Here is a 21849-nt window from a genome sequence, read left to right as displayed (position 1 = left end):
TTGTTTGTTTTACGACCACTTTTCAAAACCTGTCCCCAATTTTTTTGGTCATTTTTGACACAAAGTACCCAAGAGGGTTAAATAAAAAGTTGTTACATTTTTTAAGCCTATAATTTTTAAAAGTGAAACAAAAAGTCAATTTTCACAGAGACATCAGTTGCAATATTAGTATCAGTGATAATGGCCTTCATTCATAAAAAGATGCCATTAAATATACTAAGTATTTAAATATACTGCCTTTATGTTGTTTCTACATTAATTCAGAGATTAATTGTTAAACTATTACATTATAAAATATATTAAAATCTTTACCCCAGTTTCACAGACGAGGCTTAATTTAGTCCCTGACTAAAATGCATGTTTGAGCTGTTTTAACTGAAAGCATATCTTAAAATATGTCAGTGCCATTGTTTTGTCTCAAGACGCACATCAGTAATGTTTTTATCTAAGGCACGTTTATAAAAGCTACTTGTCCTACATGCCCTAATTGAACTAATGCCTAATCCTGACTTAATCTAAACCCTGTCTGTGAAACCAGGCCTTAATGTTTTTAATTTTGATTAACCTCTGAAAAATGTGTGATTGATTAATCAGTTTTTTTTTTTTATTGATTGCCAGCATTAATTTATATATTTAAAGTTTATAACTGAGTGGAATATGGAACTGAGTTTTGCAACAAATAACACAACCTTTAACACAGTGTTTTGATTTATTATTATTTATATAAATCATTTTATTAAATGATCTATACATGATATGCTCCATCTTCTTATTCTACTTGAATTTATTGATTAAATTAAAAAAAATTGTCATACAAGATGCACACTTCTAATAAGGTTAGAAACGCTGTAAAGGTATAAATGCCTCTGGAAATTTATTTAAGGGGTCAAATATTGTCACTTAATGGAAAATATTATTTCTGTCACTGCTGCGATAGACCAATGCACAGAATATGAAGAACATGAACATCTTTCGGAGTCAGCTCTCCATGACAGTTCTAAACCAGACAAGATACCAGACCAAAAAACACACACTCAGTAAAATATCATACAATTATAGTTCATCAACAAAAACCCAGAAAATATTGAGGTATTATTTTTTTCAATATTGCACACCCCCAGTGTATGTGTGCTTAATAGGTGTGTGAATCTGCACTGGTCTCATGGCTCAATTCAATTATGATTATCATGTCAAAAAGAATGACTGAAAGAGAGCAGAAAACACACATCAACAGTCAGATCATCTACAAACAGACACCAACATTATGACCGGCAGACTGTAAATTATATTTTATATGTTCTTAAATACCTCAGTATCTGCAGATGACAGTTTGGACTCTTCAACCCATCAGAGAGCAGCTTCACGCCTGAATCCTGCAGGTCATTGTTAGTCAGGTCCAGCTCTCTCAGGGCACAGTTTGAAGATTGAAGAGCTGATGACAAACTCTCACAGCAATGATCAGTGAGATTACAGTGAGTAAGACTGAAAGAGAGCAGAACACACATCAACAGTCAGATCATCTACAAACACACACCAACATTATGACCGGCTGACTGTAAATTATATTTTATATGTTCTTAAATACCTCAGTATCTGCAGATGACAGTTTGGACTCTTCAACCCATCAGAGAGCAGCTTCGCTCTTGAATCCTGCAGGTCATTGTTACTCAGGTCCAGCTCTCTCAGGACACAGTTTGAGGATTGAAGAGCTGATGACAAACTCTCACAGCAATGATCAGTGAGATTACAGCCAGCAATACTATAAAAGATGAAATAATATAACATTAAAACAATAATGAAATAACAATGAGTGTAAAGGAATTTGCTGTTGTCTGTACTCAGGAACCTGGAACAAAATATTTTAACATTCTAGCCTGGATGAAAGATGAATGATGAACTACTGAGCATGGAAATTCAATCATTTTATCATTCATGTTCATTAAAGTTGCAGTAAGTGATTTTTGAGAAACTCTGTTGAAAGTGGATTGGACAAAGCACCATAACACACTTGTAGCCAATCATCAGCAGGGGGCATGTCCACTCATGATGGTGGAGGAAAGAGAGTGAGCCAATCATCAGCAAGGGGCATGTCCACTCATGATGGTGGAGGAGAGACAGTGAGCCAATCAGCAGTAGGGGGCATGTCCACTCATGATGGGGGAGGAGAGAGAGTGAGCCAATCATCAGCAGGGGGCATGTCCACTCATGATGGTGGAGGAGAGACAGTGAGCCAATCAGCAGTAGGGGGCATGTCCACTCATGATGGGGGAGGAGAGAGAGTGAGCAAGAGGGAGAATCAAAGAAAGACTGTAGAAAGAGAGATGGATGAGAGACATTACAAAAGACAAAAGGTCAGAGGAATATCACCAGAAAAAGAAGGGTTATGATCAGGAAAGAGCTTTATGACACATATTTCCAGCACTGGAGAAACCCAAACGGGAAGGCCTGAAAATGGACGCCAATGTTGTGTTGTCATAACATTGGTAACAAGTAGGGCTGAAACGATTCATCGAGTTACTCGATTAACTCGATTACAAAAATTCCTCGAGGCAAAAATTCTGCCTCGAAGCCTCGTGAAATTCCTATGACGCGCACTATACGCGCAGGGATCTGATTCACACAGACCGCTGTTCTATGTTCAGGAAGCACACCATAGCGCGTTATACATTTTGAATTTAGTTTAGATTCTAGATGCCCATAATCACTATAGTAACTGCATGTTTTACACAGTTTATGTAAGTTGATTACCGTTCTTATAGCTGCCACACACACACACACGCACACACACGCGCGCAACCCACGAAGCCAGATCGCTTTCACTTTCATCCTCATAAAGTTTGTCAAGTAAATGCTTTTAAAGCCTTGCCAGTTTGAACATTGAAGCGGTTGTGCACTAGTCAAAAACAACAATACGGAAAACTTATCCGTTCAGTGTTCAGCTGTGAAGCGGAGAGTTGAGCCGTGTCGCGTCTTTGACAACGAGCGCGCGCCCTGAAGGCAGACCTCTTTTCGCGTGAAGATCGCGCGCGGAGAGCAGCGCAGAACTGATAGTAGAAAATCAGTAACACACACACACGCATGCATATCTCTCTCTCTCTCTCTCTCTCTCTCTCTCTCTCTCCAGTGAGACCAATCGTGGCAATGCATCACATATGCTTAAACTTTTATGTAGCCACGCAACAATAATTTCAGCTTGCGTTCACTGTATATTCGAACGGATGCTTCACCTTAAATGCACCGCTATGCAAGTGAAGCAAGCCAAATGCAGCGTTCTATTGAAAATTAATGTATGTATTTCTGCCGGACCAAACTGCAATGAAGCCTCACGCACGCGCGCACACACACACATACACAGGTTGCTAGGTTACCATAGCAAATAGGCTCACCACATATGATATATTATTTGTTGGTAGCCTAATGGTAAATGCTGCAGGTGTAGAAATCTACATAAAAAGATATTTACTTTGATGTCAGCGCTAGATTACAGCATGAAACCTGTTGTGCATATTAATAAATTAAATTGCTTTTCCTCTTCATTTTCGTTATGCATTATTTGTTTTGGTTGTTTAAAAACACTGGAAAAACATTATCCGATTAATCGATCGATTAAGTGATAGATTAATCGATTACAAAAAGAATCGATAGCTGCAGCCCTAGTAACAAGTAAAACTGGTGACTAACAACAATCTCTTGCTTGTATATACTATGTGTACTGTATGTTCATTTTTTGTTCTTCCTTGTTGTTCGTTCGTCATTATTTTTCATTATTTTCGTCATTGTTCTGGATTATAAAGAAATACTAAACCATAATAATGAGCCTTAAAATATAAATATAAATTAAGCACTCAAGTGCATGCATAAAGCTTGTCACAGAACACCAGCAAAAGTAATGATCATGAATGTGTCAAAAAAAACAAAAACAGCAAGACTGTCTGGACATTTGAATGTTTTACGAGTTATAGAATGACAAGTGTGTCCAAAGTCCGGCCTGGGGATGAACTTCAAATGGCCTGCAGCTTGTCTATGGTGTCAACACAAGGCAACAGCACTAGATTTTTGGTGTAGCAGTAAACCGTGAATGACAACAATTTGATAAATAAGCATTGCCATTTATATTATTTATATTATATTATATATGAAACATTAAACTCGACAAAAGCGCAGAGGTCTTTCATACAAACCTCAAATGTCTCTTTAGTTTAACCCCTAGGAGTCTGAGCTGTTTTGGGGCCCTTTAGAAGTTTTGACATGCTCTTACATTTGTGCTTTTTTCAGTTGCTTATAAACACATTAATGGCAAAGTGTAATTACACTTTTTTCAGCACAAACTGGGCTACCATAATATGTGAGCAACATGTATGTACATGCTTGTATTTTTTGAGAGAAAAATGTTTATGCAAGGTTTTTTTAAAAATCCCTAAAAAATGTTTTAAAATTAAGGCCTCAAAACACACAATAGATATGTGTTCACAAGACTTTTGACCAATGGCTGTTATTGCCTAGAGTTTTTGCTTCAAACTGATGTGAGAATCATTGAGCCTACTCATTCACATAAAACAATATATTAATTTACAATTTGTAAGACAGTTTTTATTCACAAAGCCTGTATGCGAGGAGGCGTGATAGCTAATGAATAATGCTGGAATCTCACCTGAGATGACAAAAGAACATAATAGCCCACATAATGAGCTGAATAATAAATGAGCTTCTGACTGAGAGAGCAAAAAGATGCTCTTCTTATTTAGTTGAAATTGTCCTTATCTAGTAAATGCATCTTGATTTAAGAATGTTTAAATATTTAGACTAGAAACAAGACAAAAATGACTAAGAAGAGCATTTTTAAAAAACATTTTTGTACTATTTTGTTTTTGAAAGTAGTCTCATGCTAAAAAAATTATAATAATAAATAATTCAAATTAAGATACAAATTATTCTGAACAAAATTCACTTTAAAGAAAGCAATTCACTTTCTTTCCAGAATAAATTATTTAGAATGTAGTCAACAAAGGCCTATTATATTTTAAATGATCAAAAGATTTGACTACACTTAAAAAATGCTCTTCTTATTTAGTTGAAAATTGTACTTATCTAGAAAATGCATCTTGATTTAAGAATTTTTAAATATTTAGACTAGAAACAAGACAAAAATTACTAAGAAAAGCATTTTTCCAATTTTTTGTACTATTTTTTATGTTTTTAAAAGTAATCTCATGCTAAAAAATGTTTATAATAAATAATTAAAATTAAGATACAATTTATACAAAACGAAATTCACTTTAAAGAAAGCAATTCCCTTTCTACAAAACAAAACTCCAGAATCATTTCTGACAAACTTAAAGGGGTGGTAAACCACAATTTCAGAATTCTAACTTTAGCTAGCGTGTAATGTTGCTGCTTGAGCATAAACAACATCTGCAAAGTTACAACGTTCAAAGTTTAAAGCAAAGGGAGATATTTGCTTTTAAAGAAATCCATTTCTAAGGACTACAGCAAACGGCCAGTAGGCGACTACACACATTCTTCCAGGGTTGGTGACATCACCAGCCTCAATATTTACATAAACCCCTCCTCCGTGAATATTAAATAAGGGGGGGTGAGGCCATTTTGTATCGCTGTTGTTGTGGTATAGTGGTAGGCTACAGGCAGGAGTGGTGTTGCTGCAATGCCGACAAAACACTGTTATTTTCATCCGGATTGCAGGTCTGGGGATGGGCGTTTAACATACAGCATGTTATATGCATGTGTTTGAGACAGAGGGGAACAGGTCTCAGATATATGCTGCCCATCATAAAGCACGAGACAGACAGGGGTCGGAGGAGAAGACTGGAAAATATGACATAATGGACAATATTCGTCCGTTGCAATTCATGAGCGGTTCAGTGTGAATGCACGACGGGCGCGCCTCCCACTGCACATTTTACGGAGGAAAACATGCACAATCTTCGCGAGTTCAATGTCGGATTTGCACAACGTCAGGTGCGCGAGACAAACACTGCCAGTGTGTGGATGCACGACGCGCGCGCTGCACATTTCACGGAGGAAAACATCCACAAACTTCGCGAGTTCAATGCCAGATTTGCACCTTGGCTTGTCCTGAAAGCTGGATTTACAAACAGAAGCTGTTTACGGGCCACAACCTGTAAGTCTGATTTATTTTTTGTAGATGTGTTTTCCTGTAATAGGTTAACTGTACGTTGTAGCAAGGAAGTAAAAAGATGACAACGCTGTTCTGCAAACCAGTCTGTTAAATGCTCATTCATACTTAACGTTATCTGACGAACACCTAACGTTACAAACACTAACGTTAAAATCTCAACAGCGAACTTGGCATTAGTGTAAATGATTCTTTGATTAGAGCTTTTATGTATTGTTTATCTACAGGCATGCTAAACATGGTTCTGTGTTTGATTTGGCTACTAGTAAAGCCAGTGTTTAGTGTTCGTTTTGGGTTAATAGTTCTTGCCACAGATATTTGGCTATAATCGTACAAAATAATAAAAATACAAAAGTGCCATTCAGTAGCGATCACTATAGATCCGCTGTCTTTACTCTTGAGGACTGAACAGGTTCTGCTCGATCATCTTCACTAAAATATTCTGGGTCTGATTCGGGCTCAGATTGGTATGGTTTTATTGACGTCATTGTTTCTAATACTGACCAAAGCACAGTCTACCGGTAACGGTAAGGGGCGTGGCGTTTCCGACAAACGTGCACTAGGCGGTTAGCGAATCAGAACACACTGGGCCAGCTAACCAATCTGAGCTCATCGCGTATTTTTGAGGGACTGGCTTCATACAACCCGGAAAGCATCAGACAGGAGGGACAGAGCAGTGTAGAATAAAGGTCAAATATATGAAAAATAATGCAATTTTTTTAAAAACGAAGCATGAACACGTTACAGTGCAGCCCACAAACACAATCAAGCCTTCAAAAGAATGTGTTTTACCACCCCTTTAAATAAAAAAATACCATTAGGCTATAATATTCAAACAACAATATAATATTCAAGTCAACCTTATTTATATAGCACTTTTAACAATGCAGATTGTTTCAAAGCAGCTTTACAGTGTTAAACAGGAAAATAATGCAACATAATTTTATTCAGCCGTATAGCCATTCTGGAGAAAACGGTGATGTCATCAGTTCATTTCAATTATCATACAGTGACAGTGTGGGCTTTAGATCAGTAATTTAGTTTATATGGTTAATTTAGTTTAATAATTAGATTTATTTGGATATTTAGTTGAAAAATTTAGAAAAAATTTAGTGTCCCCAACTGAGCACGCCAAGCCAGGGGCACCAAAAACGTACATAACTTACCTGCCTTACAGTCAGTTGCTCTTAGAAATGAATAGCTTTTCATGAGGAGAATAATCCAGGATTACTGCTCAAATGCGTCTCAAAACGATGTAGCTGAAGTAACGTTACAGCGCTTCACTAGATGTGTTTGTATGAGTTGATGTGGGCGTTGATGTGGGGATCGTCAGTTTTGAATCTGAAAGAGCGCACTCTGTGTGGGCGTGGTCGCATTAGTGGATAATGAAGTGGCTCGCGGGTGACTGACATCAGTCTCTTTTCACACAGATTACATAAACACAGAATATTTGTTTTCAATTTGGTTTACATTGTTTAAAACCTGACATTTCAGCGTTTCTTTAGACATATGTCTCATGTTTGCGAGACAAGTGTTCACTAAGCTAGAGGTCCTTTTCTGAAGACTATCTGAATGAATGTCTTTGAGAGGCTGCAGATCGCGCATCATGTTTGTTTTCTTTATTTTGCAAAAAGCAAAACATTTTGTTTTTTGTGCTATGAAGATATAGTATATATAGAAAAAATATATAATGGAATTTTGAATGGTTGTATAAGGGGTGGGTAAATAACAAGCTTTTGCTTCGGAAGGAAGGAAGGAAGGAGTGTGTGTGTGTGTGTGTGTGCACTCTGTGTGAGTGTGTGTGAGTGTAAGAGAGAGAGAGAGAGTGTGTGTGTGTGTGTGTGTGTGTGTCTGTGTGTGCACACTGTGTGAGTGTGTGTGAGTGTAAGAGAGAGAGAGAGAGTGTGTGTGTGTGTGTCTGTGTGTGCACACTGTGTGAGTGTAAGAGAGAGAGAGAGTGTGTGTGTGTGTGTGTGTGTGTGTGTGTGCACACTGTGTGAGTGTGAATGTGTGTGAGAGAGAGAGAGAGAGTGTGTGTGTGTGTGTCTGTGTGTGCACACTGTGTGAGTGTAAGAGAGAGAGAGAGTGTGTGTGTGTGTGTGTCTGTGTGTGCACACTGTGTGAGTGTGAGTGTGTGTGGACATTTTTAGGTCCCCATGAGGAAAACATCTTATAAATCAGACTAAGTGATGTTTTTTGAAAATGTAAAAATGCAGAATGTCTCCTGTGATGGGTAGGTTTAGGGGCAGGGGCAGTGTGTGTGTGTGTGTGTGTGTGTGTGTGTGTGTGTGTGTGTGTGTGTGTGTGTGTGTGTGTGTGATGGGTAGGTTTAGGGGCAGGGGCAGTGTAGGGGGATAGAATATACAGTATGTACGGTATAAAAACCATTACGCCTATGGAAAGTCCCCATAAAACATGAAAACCCAACATGTGTGTGTGTGTGTGTGCGTGTGCACTCTGTGTGTGAGTGTGAGTGTGTGTGAGTGTGTGCATGCGAGTGTGAGTGTGTGTTGCGTGTGTGAGTGTGTGTGTGTGTTGTGTGTGAGTGTGTTTGTGTTGTGTGTGAGTGTTGTGTGTGAGTGTGTGTGTGTGTGTGAGAGAGAGTGGTGTGGTGTGTGTGTGTGTGTGTGTGTGTGTGTGTGAGAGAGAGTGTGTGTGTATATGTGTGTCTGTGTATGTGAGTGTTGTGTGTGTGAGTGTGAGAGAGAGTGTTTGTGATATGTGTGTGTGTGTGTGTGTGTGTGAGAGTGTGTGTGTGTACGTGTGTGAGAGTGTGTGTTGCGTGGGTGAGTGTGTGTGTGTGTGTGTGTTGTGTTTGTGTGTGTGTGTTTGTGTTGTGTGTGAGTGTGTGTGTGTGTGTGTGTGTGTGTGTGTGTGTGTGTGTGTGTGTGTGTGTGTGTGTGTGTGTGTGAGAGAGAGAGAGAGAGAGAGTGTGTGTGTGTACGTGTGTGAGAGTGTGTGTGAGAGTGACAGTGTGTGTGTGTGTTTGCACTAATAATTGCTGCTGCAATCACCAATAACACTTTGTTCCATATATATGTTTTTCTATATCGTCATAAATATCATTATGGCAAATATTCTTGAAATATGGTGATATAATTGAGGCTATATCGCCCACCCCTACCAACAGCGTCAACCAACCCCGTGACGTCACAGGTTATAGTTCTGCAAGATGGCGGCGCCTTTACTACAAAAGCTGTAACAAACATATTTTTTTCTTTTAAAGGGTTACATTTATCGTGTTTGTCTATAAGTTTTGATTAGAGTGTAAATCCATTTCCTAAATAATGTTAACTTGACTGACTGCTTCATTTCCACATTAAAATAATGAGAAGGCACGTCATGAGCCCTTTAAGACTCTGAGCTTGTTATTCAGGAGAAAACCTCTCATTTAGCAAATGGTGCGGATTCATTATTAAACATGATTCTTCATTAGTGAATAATTAACACTCACAGAGCTTTTGTGCAGTTGCTCACAGCTGGTATCAGTCTTCTTCTGCCCTCATCTGATGTGTTGTATTTCCTGAGGTTCAGCTCATCCAGCGGCTCCTCTGAGATCTGAAGCATGTAGGCGATTGTTGAGCAGTGAGACGGAGAGAGTTTCTTCTCTGAGTGTTTGTCTGATTTCACAAACTCCTGAATCTCTCTGGACAGAGTCTGATCTTTCACTTCCAGCAGACAGAGGAACAGATTGATGGACTGATCAGCTGAGAGATCTGCTGAGAGTTTAGCTGAGCGTTGAGCTGAGAGTTTATCTGAGAGTTTAGCTGAGCGTTTGAGCTGTTCTACATCATCCTTCTCATCTTTGATCCTCTGTTGAATGTACTGTGTGGTTCTCCTGATGTCCTCTGAGCTTTTCTCTGTGTGTGTCAGTAGATCCTGTAAGAGTCCAGAGAGACGCCCATCAGGAACCGCAGGAACAGATCTAGTCGTCCATTCTCACTCCTGAGGGCTTTATCTACTGCTGATGTTAGTAGAACATACAGAGAGAGTTTATCTTTTGGTGGTGTATGATAATAGAGAGGGTCTCTATTTAGTTCTACAGGTATGTATGATCTGAATTCCTTCAGTGGTTTCTTGATCACATATGAGTAAAACTCATAGAAAGCAGCGAGAAACTCCTGGACGCTCAGATGAATGAAGCTGTAGACTTTCCTCTGATGAATCACAGATTCCTCCTTAAAGATCTCAGTGCAGATCCCAGAATGCACTGCGGCGTCAGTGACGTCTATGCCGCTCTCTCTCAGGTCCTCCTCATAGAACATCACATTGCCCTTCATCAGCTGTTTGAAAGCCACTTCAGCAAGTTTCACAATCACTTCTCTGTTGGATGGCAGGAGTTTCTCTGGATCTCTCTCTTCATACTTCTGATTCCTCATGTTGATCTGAATCAGCAGGAAGTGGATGTACATTTCAGTCAGAGTTTGAGGGATTTCTGCACTCAGATCTTCTTCCAGGAGCTTCTGAAGCACAGTGGATGAGATCCAGCAGAAGACGGGTATGTGGCACATGATGTGGAGGCTTCTTGCTCTTCTGATGAGTGAGATGATTCTGTTGGCTTGATGCTCGTCCCTGATTCTCTTCCTGAAATATTCCTCCTTCTGAGGATCACTGAATCCCTGAATCTCTGTCAGACGGTTGATGTATTTGGAGGGGATCTGATTGGCTGCTGCTGGTCTGGAGGTGATCCAGATGAGAGCCGAGGGAAGCATCTCTCCTTTCATGAGCTTTGACATCAACACATCCACTGATGAAGTCTCAGTCACACCAGAAACTTCCTTTGACATCAACACATCCACTGATGAAGTCTCAGTCACACCAGAAACTTCCTGAGCGTCTGAAAACCTCAGTGTGATTCTGCTTTCATCCAGACCATCAAAGATGAACACAACTTTACACTCCTCATAAATCCTTGAGTCCAGATCTTGAAGTTCAGGATGAAAGTCCAGCAGAAGTCTGTGAAGACTGTACTGATGATCTCGGATCAAGTTCAGCTCTCGAAATGGAAGCACAAACATGAAATCTACATCCTGATTGGCTCTTCCCTCGGCCCAGTCCAGAATGAACTTCTGCACAGAGACGGTTTTTCCGATTCCAGCGATGCCTTTAGTAAGAACAGTCTTGATCTGCTCTTTCTCCTCACGTCCTGGTTCAGGTGAGGCTGTAAAGATGTCATTGCAGTAGATTGGAGTGTCTTGTGAGTGTTGTGTTCTGGCTGTTTTCTCCATCTGTAAAACCTCATGTTCTTCATTCACTCCTCCTCTCTCTCCCTCTATGATGTAGAGCTGTGTGTAGATCCTGTTCAGGAGGGCTTCATTCTCCTGGAGTTTCAGTCCCTCAAATAATCTCTCATACTTGTTCTTCATGCTGGTTTTGTGTCGGTCTTTGACTCTCTGGAGTTTTTTGTCTCTGGACAAAAAATAACAGAACAGGTTCAAAATTATGTAAAATAAAGGATTTAAATATATAAATAAAATGTAAACTTAAATTATACAGTAAATCAATACAGATATCAATCTTGTATTTTCTGTATAGTTAATGCATTCATGTCAGCTTCAGTTGAACACTTTTCACAATGCACATTGATCCAGAGCAGCTTCACAGAAAACAGAGAAGTAGAAAAACACAGAGAAAAGGAAAACCGTGTCTTTCAATCCTCCAGCGAGCAGCTCAAGGTGACAGAGACCAGGAACAAACTCACTAAGAGCTTTAAGAGATGATGAAGAAACCCAAACCTCATCCTCAATCTGACACCAGAGATTCTGTCAGACAATAAGTGTCTTATCTCTGGACATTGGGGTCAAAAGTTCATCACTGAATGTGTGTCCACAGATTTGAGGTGAAATCAGAAATAAAAACCGAACTCATCTCTCTGTGTGTTCAGTGTTTCTGAGTCTCATATTAAATGTGGTCTCTAAGTTACACTAGAGCAGTTAAAGGGATAAAGGGACCCGTTAAATTCACCCAAACATGAGAATCCAGTCATTATTTACTAAACCTGATGTTGCTCTAATGGCTTATGATCTTCTTTCTTCTTCAGGCCACAAAAGGAGAAATGTTGATAAATGTCCTGCTCGTGTTCGTCTGTATAATGGCAGTAAATACTGACCAGCTTCAAGCTTTAGAAAAGATGCAAAAGATTCACAGAATGATCCCATCAGACTCGATCTCTATAATCAAAGTGTTCTGAGGAGATATGAGAGTTTGGTATTCAAAGATAAAATCCTGGCCTTGTCTGTTGGTCTGCTGTGAGGCAGGAAAAGCATTTAGAGAAATGAAGATGAATTAAGACACAAACACACGTCTAAAACCCTTAAAGTGTGAGTTCTTTCTTCTCTGAGGTGAAGATCTCCAGAACGGCTGTCAGATGACAGTCCATAAACACCAGAACTCCACAGAGATATTCACCTCAGAGATCAGCATTCTGGGATACTTTTGCATCTTGTGTGTAAATCTTGAAGCTGGTCACTATTCACTGTCATTATATGAGGAGCATCAGCATCTTTACATTTCACCTTTTGTGGCCAGAAAAAGAAAGAAGGTCATCCGGCATTAAAACAACTAGGGCTGTGCGATATTGATTAAAAATGCGATATTCAATATGCGATACGATATTGCTTTAAATGTGTAAAATCTATTTAAATTATATATATTTTAAAATATTTAAAAACAGAATGATATCATTTGTGTGTTGTTTCACATTCTTTCTGGGAAAAGAAAGCATCGGTTCTGGGAAAAGGAAGCATTGACAGTTCGAGTGTGTAACAAAACACGAAAAAAGAACGGCTTGTGCGTACGTTTCGGTGTGTGTGTCAGACGCACGAGACTTCAAGGAGTTGTTTTTCGCAAGATATTGTGTTCAATAAATATTTTTAACGTCAAGCAAGTCACATAAGTAACAGTCGTGTGCGCAGTGTATTCTCTGCTATATGCGTCGACCTAAAACATACACTTTTCACAATGTTGAAGTAGCCTATTAAAATCATTCAGATATTGTGTGCCCTTGCGATATGAACATTTGCGATATTTCGATATATTGCGTATCCCTAAAAACAACAGTGAGAATAACAGGAGTCAATAATGCCTGAATATTCCCTTTATATCACTGACTACAAGTTTACACTCACACAGGGTCAGAGGTCACTGCTTCACTGAATCCAGGAGGTTTACTCATGGATCCGTCACTCTTCAGAGACACACATCTGCTCCCTCTGTTCTCCATAATGACAAACTGACTTCAGACCTGCATATGGACACACATAGGACAAATCATACATTATTGAATATTTGACAATAATATCCATTGATTATACTTTACTAATACTTTAAAAGTGCAGAGAACTGATACTGTAGTTTGAATAATTGTGATGAGATGATAATAAATAATTCCCTCTACACTTCAACCTCAGTCTGAATGTTTTAGGCAAACAAGGAGTGTGATGTGTCAGTAAAACATGGCTCCTGTTCTCCAAACACACACACACACACATTGTTTGTTTTTGTGAAATGTGAGGACATTCCATAGGCGTAATGGTTTTTATACCGTACAAACTGTATTTTCTATCCCCTTACACTGCCCCTAAACCTACCCATCACACACACACACACACACACACACACACACACACACACACACACACACACACACACACACACACACACACACACACACACTGCCCCTGCCCCTAAACCTACCCATCACACACACACACACACACACACACTGCCCCTTCCCCTAAACCTACCCATCACACACACACACACACACACACACACACACACACAGCCCCTGCCCCTAAACCTACCCATCACACACACACACACACACACACACACACACTGCCCCTTCCCCTAAACCTACCCATCACACACACACACACACACACACACACACACACACACACTGCCCCTGCCCCTAAACCTACCCATCACACACACACACACTCACACACACACTGCCCCTAAACCTACCCATCACACACACACACACACTGCCCCTAAACCTACCCAACACACACACACACACACACACACACTGCCCCTGCCCCTAAACCTACCCATCACACACACACACACACACACACACACACACACACACACACACACACACACACACACACACACACACACACACTGCCCCTGCCCCTAAACCTACCCATCACACACACACACACACACACACACACACACACACACACACACACACACACACACACACACACACACACACTGCCCCTGCCCCTAAACCTACCCATCACACACACACACACACACTGCCCCTTCCCCTAAACCTACCCATCACACACACACACACACACACACACACACACACACACACACACACACACAGCCCCTGCCCCTAAACCTACCCATCACACACACACACACACACACACACACACACACACTGCCCCTTCCCCTAAACCTACCCATCACACACACACACACACACACACACACACACACACACACACACACACACACACACACACACACACACACACACACACACACACACACACACACACACACACACACACACACACACACACACAGCCCCTGCCCCTAAACCTACCCATCACACACACACACACACACACACACACACACACACTGCCCCTTCCCCTAAACCTACCCATCACACACACACACACACACACACACACACACACACACACACACACACACACACACACACACACACACACACACACACACACACACACACACACACACACACACACACACACACACACTGCCCCTGCCCCTAAACCTACCCATCACACACACACACACACACACACACACACACACACACACACACACTGCCCCTGCCCCTAAACCTACCCATCACACACACACACACACACACACACACACTGCCCCTTCCCCTAAACCTACCCATCACACACACACACACACACACACACACACAGCCCCTGCCCCTGCCCCTAAACCTACCCATCACACACACACACACACTGCCCCTGCCCCTAAACCTACCCATCACACACACACACACACACACACACACTGCCCCTGCCCCTAAACCTACCCATCACACACACACACACACACTCACACACACACTGCCCCTAAACCTACCCATCACACACACACACACACACACACACTGCCCCTGCCCCTAAACCTACCCAACACACACACACACACACACACACACACACCCACACACACACACACAGCCCCTAAACCTACCCATCACTCACACACACACACACACACACACACACTGCCCCTTCCCCTAAACCTACCCATCACACACACACACACACACACACACACACACACACACACACTGCCCCTGCCCCTAAACCTACCCATCACACACACACACACTCACACACACACTGCCCCTAAACCTACCCATCACACACACACACACACACACACACACACACTGCCCCTTCCCCTAAACCTACCCATCACACACACACACACACACACTGCCCCTTCCCCTAAACCTACCCATCACACACACACACACACACACACACACACACACACACACACACACTGCCCCTGCCCCTAAACCTACCCATCACACACACACACACTCACACACACACTGCCCCTAAACCTACCCATCACACACACACACACACACTGCCCCTTCCCCTAAACCTACCCATCACACACACACACACACACACACACTGCCCCTTCCCCTAAACCTACCCATCACACACACACACACACACACACACACACACACACACACACACACACACACTGCCCCTTCCCCTAAACCTACCCATCACACACACACACACACACACACACACACACACACACTGCCCCTGCCCCTAAACCTACCCATCACACACACACACACTCACACACACACTGCCCCTAAACCTACCCATCACACACACACACACACACTGCCCCTTCCCCTAAACCTACCCATCACACACACACACACACACACTGCCCCTTCCCCTAAACCTACCCATCACACACACACACACACACACACACACACACACACACACACACTGCCCCTGCCCCTAAACCTACCCATCACACACACACACACACACACACACACACACACTGCCCCTAAACCTACCCATCACACACACACACACACACACACACACACACACACACACTGCCCCTAAACCTACCCAACACACACACACACACACACACACACACACACACACACACACACACACACACACACACACACACACACACACACACACACACACACACACACACACACACACACACACACACACACACTGCCCCTAAACCTACCCATCACACACACACACACACACACACACACACACACTGCCCCTGCCCCTAAACCTACCCATCACACACACACACACTGCCCCTAAACCTACCCATCACACACACACACACACACTGCCCCTGCCCCTAAACCTACCCAACACACACACACACACACACACACACACACACACACACACACACACACACACACACACACACACACACACACACACACACACACACACACACACAGCCCCTAAACCTACCCATCACTCTCACACTCTCACACACACACACACACACACACACACACACACACTGCCCCTGCCCCTAAACCTAGCCCTCACAGGAGACTGTGCAGTTCACTTTCTGTGAAAAAAACTTGTTCTGTGTGATTTATAAGCATTTTGTAAAGTGAGGACATGGGGAACGTCCTCATATTTCACCCTCTTTTTGTAATACCCATGTCATTATACACATTTGTGTCCTGATATTTCACAAAAACATGCCCACTCTCTCTCTCACACACACACACACACACACACACACACACACACACACTCCAGTGTAGATCAGCTGTTCACACACACACACACACACACACACACACACTCCAGTGTAGATCAGCTGTCCTCTATGTGAATATATAGTAAAGTGTAATTTATTCCTGTGATCAAAGCTGAATTTATCATCATTACTCCAGTCTTCAGTGTCACATGACCTTCACTGATCATTCTCATATGAGGATCTGATGATCAACACATTTATGATTATTATCAGTGTTGAACACAGTTCATATTCAGGATTCTGTGATGAATAGAAAGTTCAATGAACAGCATTAATAAATGTAAATCTTTTGTAACACTAAATGTTTTCACGGTCACTTTTGATCAATTTAATGCATCCTTGATGAATAAATAAAAGTGTTATTTTATCTATTTTTTTAATCTTACCACAAATATTTGAATGATATCTTATTTTCATAGTTTTTTCATATTATCAGGAAACATTTCCAAATCACTATTTACTTTATACTCAATTTTTTCCCTCTTTTTGAAAGTTGTGAAATCACTATTGTGGAGTTTTTCTTTTGCTATTTGAGCAAATGGGCACACAAAAAATATATAATTAATGTATTCTCTCATTCACCGCTATAAAAGTTAACCTAACTATGACGACTTCCGCTCTGAGAAACCCGAAAATGTGAAAAGGGTAGGAGAAAATACTGAATATAAAAATTACTTCTTTGTCTCCCACAAAGAACTCATTTTACATCCTTCCATCCACATGTTTTTATTTAACTTTTAAAAATCCAGTGTGTGTGTGTATTCTTCGTTTACAGTAGCACTACTGCTTTTACGTAAACAGTAAAATACTGCAAATTCCCATATACAGTAAGTTAATGTAAATTTCATTAAAAATACCCATAATACAGTGCATATTACAGTAACTAACCGTAAATAATATAAATGGTATTTTACTGGACTTTTTTTGCGGTAAGTAACTGTAAAATTGCGGTAATGTCTAACAGTGTACTTGGGTTAGTAAAATAACGGAATTTTAGTGTTTATATTGAGTCTATAAAACACGAAAGAACAACAAATATATCGGTGAGAACACTCGTTTAAACAGCACACACAAATCACATTTTTCACAGTTTTTGCAAATCACATTTTTCAAATTTACACAGTCATATACAATAAACGAGCTTGTACAGCGACAGGAAATAAAAATTAACACAAAAAACCTGCCTAACTTACCAGAGCATGCGAGCAAAGCAAAGCGGAGCTTCACTCATGAACCGCCCGGATTTAATAAATAATAAGCAAATAGCCTATAACAGACAATGACATGGAGGCGGCGGCGCAGCGTGATCAACGGCTTAAATGAACAACTAGGCTACTAGAAAATAAAAAAAACTTTAGTTATGGGCAGCCCTTACAATTTATTTCAGATAGCCTATATTTGATCCAGCATGTCACAAAGGGAGTTCTGGGTTGAGCGTGCGGTGCTGAGCGGAATGAGCTTCAGAAATGACTGAATCTCCAGAAAGGCGCTTGATCTTCACTGGAGGAAATATTACCGCTCTACGCACACACCGAAACAGTCACAATATGACCTCATGTATGTTTTAAAAACATAATTCAACTTATAAATAATACTTTTTAATGGGCCACTTAAAATGTTTATTACAAATAAATTATTAAATTCTAAAAATGAATAAAATGAAAAAAAAAATGCATTGCATTTGCAATCCTTTGAAACCACCCCTGTCCTCTGGAACGATAATTTAAAACAATTATTTTTTTCAAATAGATGGAATTCAAAATACAGGCCTGCCCCTATTAAAGCCTGCCTCAAATAAAAAATGGTGACCTTCTGCAGTTCAGGTAAATAAAGGCCCCGGTTTTTATTTGAGGAAATACGGTAATTGCTCCGCCAGACGCGATAAGATCGTGTATCGCGATCTCACAGGCTGACAATATGGCGATTGGAAAATTCGCCCAACACTACTTTGAACCTCACCTGAAAGAAATTTGTCATACTTTTGAAAAAGAGTTGGTAAGATTTTTCAAGAACCGTTTATGCTTTTGCGTTTTCTTTACTTGGTGTGTGTAATATTGATGGTTTCTGTGTAATATTGATGGTCTCTGTGTAATATTGATGGTTTCTGTGTAATATTGATGGTCTCTGTGTAATAATGATGGTCTCTGTGTAATATTGATGGTTTCTGTGTAATATTGATGGTCTCTGTGTAATATTGATGGTCTCTGTGTAATAATGATGGTTTCTGTGTAATATTGATGGTTTCTGTGTAATATTGATGGTTTCTGTGTAATATTGATGGTCTCTGTGTAATATTGATGGTCTCTGTGTAATAATGATGGTTTCTGTGTAATATTGATGGTTTCTGTGTAATATTGATGGTCTCTGTGTAATATTGATGGGTTCTCGTTTCCTATTTCATTTAAATGTCCACATTTCCCCCTTTGTGTACTTCAGACTGTAAAGAATCTGTAGATGAATCTGAAGTAAAGCAGAAACACTAGAGCTGATCTCATTATAATCTCTGTCAGGGGCAGAAACTGCTTACACTGGTTTAACAAGTCAGGCCAGTTTTTTCTTCAAGACTGCTCATAACATTTAAGTTTGTTTGATAAAAAGGTGGATTGTCCTCATATGAATCCGAGAAGTAAGAAGTGATAGTTGATCTAGTTATTAAAACACAGTCTTTATTGAGCGGCTCTGTTTATAAACTCACTTTACGACACAACTCCCTAAAATGGCCGTTAAACTGTAAAGATTGAGTTTAATATAATCACACACAGAAAACACTGCACAATAATATGACATGATATCAGAAGCTGATGAATGAACTTACCGTAATGTGATATTTATGGCCGTTTTTAACTCCTGGAAATGAGACTTTACATCTCGTCAGATTCGAGTCTTTAGTTCCGGTTTGGACTCTCAGGTGTTTCCTCAGAACGCGCATGCGCAGGAGGCCTCAGGTGTCAACAACACATAAACCCGCCCATCTCTCTTCTTCTGCTCTTAGTGTTCAGTCGCTCGTTAAATGTGCCCTTACGAAAATTAACCATGGTTTTATTGTAGTAAAAATTTAGTAACCATGGTTTTTTGGCTAATTGAATACCATTTATATAACTACAGTTTTACCACAAATACCATGGTTAAACTATGGTTAGAGAATCAAAACCATGGTTAATTTGCGGTTACCATGGTTTTACTACAATAACCATGGTTTTTTGGTTTTATTTGTAGTAAAACCATGGTTTATTTTCGTAAGGGATAGCGCCTCCTCCTGTACTGGAGATGTCCTTCATTATTTATATTCATTGCTCTTCCAGTTTAGTTATCATTTGTTTCACTGAAATTCTTTATAAATTAATGTTTTTGTCATTAATATACACTCCACATTTCTGTACATTTCCCTCACAATTATCAGTGTTTGTTTTATTAATGAAAAATAGTGTATTACAGTCTCTGATGTCTTTTGTTTCTATTTATGAATGTTGATCTATATTGAATGTAATTTCTCCAAGAGGAATCTCTATTCTGTCATTCATCTGATGGTGTTTGGTATTAACATCTGAATGTTTAGTGATTTTAAGTCACATCTGCTAAATGAATGAATGTATTAAAGCTTTCTGTCCTTTTCCTCCATGTTAGGATTCTTGTGTTTGTTCACATTGCTGAGAGAAATCAATAACATGAACACAATATCATTTCTTTATCGCAGGTCAACAACAAACTGAACTGAACACGAGCCGAGAACTAGTGATGGAGAAACGGAGCTTTTCCAAACTCCGAATCAACTGAACCGATTCATTGACTAAATGATTCACTCTTGTGAAGCGCTCGAGACGCGCTGGCGACCCCTGCTGGTCAAAACTGTGACACTGCAATGAGAACTCAGACCAAACATGTGTGATGAGACTCTTTATAACACAACTTTATTACATTAAATATAATCCACCATTAAATATGAAGTGTCTGGTTAATTTGTGTTATTTTATTCATTTGTAGAGTTGTTGTGTGTGTTTTATAGGCAGGCCTTGGACACAATTCACTTTCCCTCATGTTTTATTATGCATATAAACTGAAATTCACTAAAACTGAACCGACATGACAAAACTGATCCGATCTGTTAAACCCATGTGTGATGAGACTCTTTATAAAACAACTGCACGTTTTCATGAAAGTGCAATTTATTACATGTGATCTACCGTCTGTATAATTTGTGCTTGTGTTTGTGTGTTTTAGGGCTTGGAAGCGATTCACTTTCAATATTTCTATGAGAACCCATGATCCAGTGTCTTTTGAAGTTTTGAAATTGCACCAAAGCTATTAAAAACCCAAGTAAGCTGATATTTGCCCTTAACCCTTGAACCCATAACATGTCTCATGACTGTTGTGTTTGCTCCAGGGTGTGTTTTATTGACATGGGATTGATCAGAAACCCAGTAAACACTGAGACATTTTCTGAAGCCCAGATCCACTTGTGCTTTGTGAGTATCATATAGACTCGATCCCCTTTCTCCAACAGCAGCGTTAAGCCGGTTCCTCCGTTCTCTGGAGGAGAAGCTTCACTCTTGTGATGAACTGCTGTTGCTTCTTGCTTTCCATTCCTCATCAAGACCAGCCTTGTTCATGTGTAACTCCACAATGGTAGAAGAAACTGAAATAGTGAACTCCTCGTAGCGCTGCTGTGAATATCCCTGTTAAAGCGTGACACAGATCTCCATGGAACAGCTGGACATGCATTATACACGTGTGTTGATATTGTTTTCAGCGTGTGGATGAACAATACCTGTGGCCTGGTTGTAGGCATCACCAACATTAGTGTAGACATTCTTGTAAACCAGTGTCGTATCTTTGTCAACTGGTCCAAAGAACACTGCATG

General features: G+C 40.4%; 2 protein-coding genes across 2 annotated transcripts; both read right to left on the bottom strand.

Moving 5' to 3' along the window:
• Positions 1 to 1190: 1190 nt before the first annotated feature.
• On the bottom strand, positions 1191 to 10335 carry LOC307134795 (uncharacterized protein; the record flags this gene model as incomplete). The annotated part of the gene is made up of 4 exons (XM_079830792.1): positions 9609 to 10335; positions 1586 to 1759; positions 1309 to 1482; positions 1191 to 1203 (listed from the first exon to the last, which is right to left on the bottom strand). The coding sequence occupies exons 1-4, from the start codon at positions 9719 to 9721 to the stop codon at positions 1191 to 1193; spliced, it is 474 nt and encodes a 157-aa protein (XP_079686918.1). The 5' UTR covers positions 9722 to 10335.
• LOC307135142 (protein NLRC3-like) lies at positions 9377 to 19894 on the bottom strand. The gene is made up of 3 exons (XM_079831346.1): positions 19806 to 19894; positions 13282 to 13397; positions 9377 to 11563 (listed from the first exon to the last, which is right to left on the bottom strand). The coding sequence occupies exons 2-3, from the start codon at positions 13374 to 13376 to the stop codon at positions 10024 to 10026; spliced, it is 1635 nt and encodes a 544-aa protein (XP_079687472.1). The 5' UTR covers positions 13377 to 13397; positions 19806 to 19894; the 3' UTR covers positions 9377 to 10023.
• Between the last annotated feature and the right edge of the window lie 1955 nt (positions 19895 to 21849).

The sequence above is a fragment of the Gobio gobio genome (genome assembly GCF_949357685.1).
Source record: "Gobio gobio genome assembly, chromosome: 12".
Classification (NCBI taxonomy): domain Eukaryota; kingdom Metazoa; phylum Chordata; class Actinopteri; order Cypriniformes; family Gobionidae; genus Gobio; species Gobio gobio.
This window is presented reverse-complemented; position numbering and strand designations above follow the sequence as displayed.